The 5,828-nt window shown below is 39.6% G+C and overlaps 1 protein-coding gene across 1 annotated transcript; it reads left to right on the top strand.

Moving 5' to 3' along the window:
- The first annotated feature begins 3,449 nt into the window (after nt 1-3,449).
- Nucleotides 3,450-5,413, top strand: LOC130713585 (transcription factor TCP14). The gene has a single exon (XM_057563360.1). The coding sequence runs from the start codon at nt 3,757-3,759 to the stop codon at nt 4,993-4,995; it is 1,239 nt and encodes a 412-aa protein (XP_057419343.1). The 5' UTR covers nt 3,450-3,756; the 3' UTR covers nt 4,996-5,413.
- Nucleotides 5,414-5,828: the final 415 nt, after the last annotated feature.

A 5,828-nucleotide genomic window follows, 5' to 3' on the forward strand; every position in this document is an offset into this window, starting at 1 on the left:
ACCAACGTGGTGAGAGTCCGACTTGGTCAATGCTGCACGTGTTAAATGTGCCCCTGTTTGTAGCAATAGCTCTTATTGTCGAATTCGACTGCCCCTTTAACTTGGTGCATTTTTCCTTTCCCTTCTTTAGTCTAAATTCGACCTCCTTGTGTGCTTTGGGCATAATGTGTTTTTTCTTTCTTGGGCCAAAATATTGGGCCAACACTGAGTTAATCTTTGTTGTTAAGTTGTTGATATCTGGGTTGATCTATATTGTTGAGGTTATTGTCATATGATTTGATTCCATATTGTTGAGGTTGTTTATATCTGGTCTAATTCAATGTTGCTGCTTCTATTGATATCTATCTTGGATTATATTGTTAGCTTATTTATTTGTGGTATCTATGCTGTTAAGTTGTTGATATATGTTTTAAATCCCTATTGTCGATTTTGTTGATATGTAATTCGATTTCATATTGTTGGATGAATTGTCATCTAACTTAAATTAATTTGCTAGTTTATTTATCATGATATGCAATTAAATTTGAATAGCATGATTTTCTCTTTTATATGTGGTAGTTGTATGGAGTTAACCATTTCTGTTTGTTATTTGTTGTTTGGGCGCTTAACGTTATTAGCGGTGAAGAGCCTTCCGACGATGCTTAGTTATGCATGAGATGGAGAAGGGATAGTAAGCCGCAGAGTAAAGATGGAAGAAGTTGTTTAGTTTCCTCTTAGTAGTTTATGCTTCGAGTCTTCTTCGTCATCTGAAAACTCTGTTACTAAAATCCTGCTTTCGTCACTGTTTAAGTGTGCGTACTTATTTTGGAACCTTGCTTATGTTATTGTAAGTCACTATTATTAATGTCGGGAACGGGTTGTTTAATTAAGGCTATGTCATGTCTTCAAATATGATTAGTTGTTTGAAAAAAATATATCATGTTTTCCTTAGGATTGTATATTAGTCCTCAGACTTTGTTAGGTTTCTAATGTGATTCCTCGGTTGAGAAATCGGGGCGTTACAAACTCAGTCCAATTACACCCTTGTATTTCAATTCTCAACATTAATAAAATAAGTGACTTTAGTCTAAGCTCTTCATTTTGTGATGGCGTTGTGTATCAGTTGCGATTTTTAACTGTTAAAACTTATATTTTTTTAGCATTATATAGTAGCAGTTGAAACCGTTGTAAAATGAACAACATTAACTAATAGTAGAGACTAAAATATAAAAATAGTGATTTTTTAAAGGGATTAAAAAATCAATTTACTATTAAAAACATATTTAACCCTATTTGAATTTTGAGTATCTAAAAGTAAAAATGGGAAAGTAGGTGTGAGGTCGACTTTCATTAATTTGGAAGTGGCCAATATTAAGCATGTTTATTATATTTATGTATAACAAATTAGCAAAGCTACTCTGATTGGATCACGGTCATCCTGACACATTACTCTCCCCCAAGTTATGAACAAAAAGTTTTACTATTTCAATTAGTTTAAGAAATAAATATCATAATAGTAATAGTAAAGTTCGACACTATTTATTTTCCCAATCCCGCTACAATTAGCTTTTCATATATTAATAGGTAGGATGCTTCAATTCTTACATAGTTATTGCTTTAATATATTGTAATCTCTAATTGCTCTTGAGTCAAATAAAGTGGATAGTATAGTGACAAATTACAGTCATGAAAAGTATAATAAATTAATAATCACCCCTGGTTAATTGGATTTAGCGTTGAATTTGCCATACATGTTTACTTTTACAGCTATATCACTATATATTATTTGATGATTAATCCAAAAAACAACATTGACCTTTTCTTTTGCAAAGGAAGAAGGTGTACTTTGTCGTTACACACGAGGTACCACTGCATGTGATAATAACTGATGCAACACTGCACTATTTTTAAGACTAACCAAAAAGTACAACTCAAAATTTAACTCTCACTCACATCTTCAAAATTCCAAGTAAAAACTATTTGATTCCATGTAGCATTGATATATTGAAGTTGAAGGGCAATGGAGATCAAGATTCAGTGTCATGTTCAATACAAAAAAAGCTAGCATTTGTGTTAGCCTCATTTGTTTCCATTACATGTCGTCACTTCAATTTTTTTTCCTCACTAGTTTAGTGGTCATGCAATGCCAAATTCTATAACAAGAAACTAGAAGCTCATCATAAATGCAAAGAAAACGAAATTGGGTTTGATTTGTGTGGAGCTTGCTCACATGAGATTGACGGAAAAGGAACAGTGTCAGCCTCAACTTCAAGAGTGTAACCAATAAGCAATGTTGAAATTGACGTCCCTTATAAACAACCATGGCCACTGCTTGTTCTCTCTGAAACTTTACATTGATTTAGATCCATTTTCCATGTGCCACTTGTGGTCCTAATGCTGAAACAAGATAACTCGCAATAGCATAGGTTGAGTGACTACAAAATTCCCCTTGTGTATAACATGTTGTCTTTTTCCCATGATACCCTTCAAATCTAATGATTCTGAATTGGAAAATGCCATTTGTTTGATTTGGATCAAAAGTGAAATTGAGAAATGAATTGATTGAGAGGATTGGTGGCTTAGTGCAACTAAACATCCCTATTTAAGGCATTTGATAATGGACAAGTAAACACCCTTAGAGGGCAAAAAAGTGATGAAGATGAAACGAAGTTTGGATAATCCATGGGATCCTCCTAAATGAGTATGTAGTAACCCACATTAAGGGACCATTGATGTGTGAAGTTGAGCATGTAATCTGATGTGAAACTAAATGGTGTCTAATTAGGCCCATGGGAAAGGTGGATTTGAGGAATCCCAAAGTTTCCCAGCAAAGGTGCAGAACAAAAGGCAAAGGGCAAAGGCAAAATGAAATGATTACTTGAATGGGACGGGACCCGCTCCATAATCTTTCCTTTCCAGGTCTTTCAATTTTTTGACTTGGGATGGTGTCCCACATCGGCCACCATTGTCTTTATGGATTGAATGATAAAAAAGAGCACCTCACGTGGAGTCTGAACCAAAGAGCCAGCCTCACCCTCAGTGTCCAACCACATTCAAAAGGGGAACTAACTCAACCATGAGGTTTTGTTCGTTGGTCGGTTCTTCACCTCATCTCTTAACCATGAGTTCGATATTTCAATGCAAAATTAAGCACATTTTATGATCTATTGTTTCCAGACTAACGCTACACGAGCACCAGCTATTAAGAGATTAATCAGTGTTGTTGATGGTGGATACCGATTGAAAAGATGGAACTAACTTCAGCCTTCCATCACATAAAAAATTTCACAAATCAAAACAAACAAATATCTAAGATTTTTCCACTTCAAGCTGTCCATACAACTAAAAGGAAAATGAAAAAAAAAACAAGAAATATCAAGTTATACAATGAAAAAGCTCATCACAACAACAAAGCAATTTCTTTTCTGAAAAAAACCATGCTTTTTAAAGCTCACCCATATAATTCCCACTCATTATCTTTGTTGCTTAAAGCTCTTGTTGCCCTCCCACTCCTAGCTACCCCTTATCTCCTCTCACTCTTCTTTCTCTCTCTCTCTAAACCACATCAATTCCAAGGGCAAAGGAAGAAACAAATAACTAGACACACACACACATCTCTTCCTCTAAATATATTTTCAGTTATGAGAATGAGAGAAAGAAAGACCCACCACACAGATTAAACTATACACTCACTGATCACACTCACTCACTCACACAAATAAACAAACACATACACTACAACTTTTCATTCTCTATCTTCTCCTTCTCCATGCGATCATGGACGGAGGTGATGATTTCCACCACCACCACCACCGTCAGAACTTCCCATTCCAGCTCCTGGAGAAGAAAGAAGACCAAGAACCCGCCGCCTCGTGCTCCACCTCCTCCCCATACCCTTCCCTAGCAATCTCTGCAGAACAACCCAGCACGTCCAATTCAACCCGATCCAATAACCAGCAGCTGGTACCGGCACCGGAGGATCCAGCTCAGGGGAAAAAACCTCCGCCGAAGCGGACCTCCACCAAGGACCGCCACACCAAGGTGGAGGGCCGCGGCAGGCGTATCCGAATGCCGGCCCTCTGCGCCGCTAGAGTTTTCCAACTCACCCGCGAGCTCGGCCACAAGTCCGACGGCGAGACCATCGAGTGGCTCCTCCAGCAGGCTGAGCCCGCCGTCATCGCCGCCACCGGAACGGGAACAATCCCGGCGAACTTCACCTCGCTCAACATCTCGCTCCGTAGCTCTGGCTCCTCCATGTCGGTTCCTTCCCAGCTCAGATCCTCGTACTTCAACCCGAACTTCTCCGTCCAGCAACGGCGGAGCATGTTCCCCGGGATCGGACTTTCCTCCGACAACTCCGGCGTCGGGACAACGCTGCTGAATTTCCAATCCGGCAACCTCGCCGCCGGGATGCTGCAGCAGGCAAAGCAGGAGCAGCAGCTCCGCGACGGCGGCGGCGGCGCGCCGTCGTCGTCGACCATTGACTTATCAGAAACAACTACAGAAGAAAGCCTCGGAAGGAAGAGAAGACCATCGGAACATCACCATGACCAGATGGGAAGCTATCTCCTCCAGTCAAGTGCAGGCGCGATTCCGGCTAGTCAGATTCCGGCGAACATATGGATGGTGCAGGCGAATTCCAATAACCAAGTCATGGGTATCGGCGGCGGTGGTGGTGGTGGTGGCGGCGGAGGTAGTGGTAATGACCCTGTTTGGACTTTTCCACCGATGAACAACAGTGCTTTATACAGAGGAACCATGTCAAGTGGGTTACATTTCATGAATTTTCCAACACCCATGGCCTTGTTACCGGGTCAGCAACAACAACAAATGGGTAGTGGAAACAACAACATGAATCATCATGAAGGGCATTTGAACATGCTTGCAGGGTTAAGTGCTTATAATCGTTCTGTTTCTGAGTCTCAGCAACAACAACAACCAAGTGGGTCTCAACAGTCACACCGTGGTGGAAGCCATGATGAACGCCATGATAACAGCACCAGCCACGACTCTTAGAAGAAGAAGCATCAATCATGTTCATCATTTCATCCACCACCACCAGCTTCATGATCTTCTTCTTCTTGCTTGTGTAGTAGTGGTTGTGTTTAATTAACACACGTGAGAGGTTTGGTTGATTGATTGATCTTCAAAATTGAGTTTTATTATTATTTATTATTCCAAAAGATTAATTTTTTAGTGTGATTAAGATTTTGGAGGAGATGGGGTTGATGCAAATTGCAAGAGAAGAGAAGAAGATTAAGAGGGTTGGTTTTTTACTTTTTAGGGTTTGGGATTGAGAAGATGACACTATTTAACATTTGGGTATTTGCCTCTGCCTGTTATTTTTTTCTTGTGGGGTAAAAAAGATGTCTTCTTTGAGAGTATTTATTTATCACTACACAATAGTATCTTATGATCATCATTGTTTGTGCAATTCTCTTTATTTGCTTTGTAATTTGATGCTTTTCATGTGGAAGAGAGAAACGAAGAAAACGACTCATCACTTCTTTGCTGAGTTAGTTCCCTACCTAACAGGCATTATTTTGGGGTTATTTTTTTACTTTCTTTTACTTTTCTCTCTATCTTTCTGGGCCAGAATGCTCGTGTGGTAAAATAAAAGGGATGGATAAAACAGTGATTGTTACTGCCAGTGAGTGTGGTGATATTAAATTTTACATTGCTTTTTGATCATTGAGAATGTGAGGAAATGGGTTTATTACTGCATGAATGATTAAGAATTAGGGGTAATAGGACGTTGGGTAGGGTCAGGGGCCTTATCGGGTTCCAGGTGTTGGGTCAGGTGGTGGGGTCAAGGTGCTGGTTATTGCCCAAACCAATGTACCATGTCA

This window comes from Lotus japonicus, chromosome 4, assembly GCF_012489685.1.
Source record: "Lotus japonicus ecotype B-129 chromosome 4, LjGifu_v1.2".
NCBI lineage: Eukaryota > Viridiplantae > Streptophyta > Magnoliopsida > Fabales > Fabaceae > Lotus > Lotus japonicus.

Excerpts from the sequence above, each read along its gene's own strand:
- LOC130713585 (XM_057563360.1), top strand. The coding sequence starts at position 3,757 with ATGGACGGAGGTGATGATTTCCACCACCACCACCACCGTCAGAACTTC.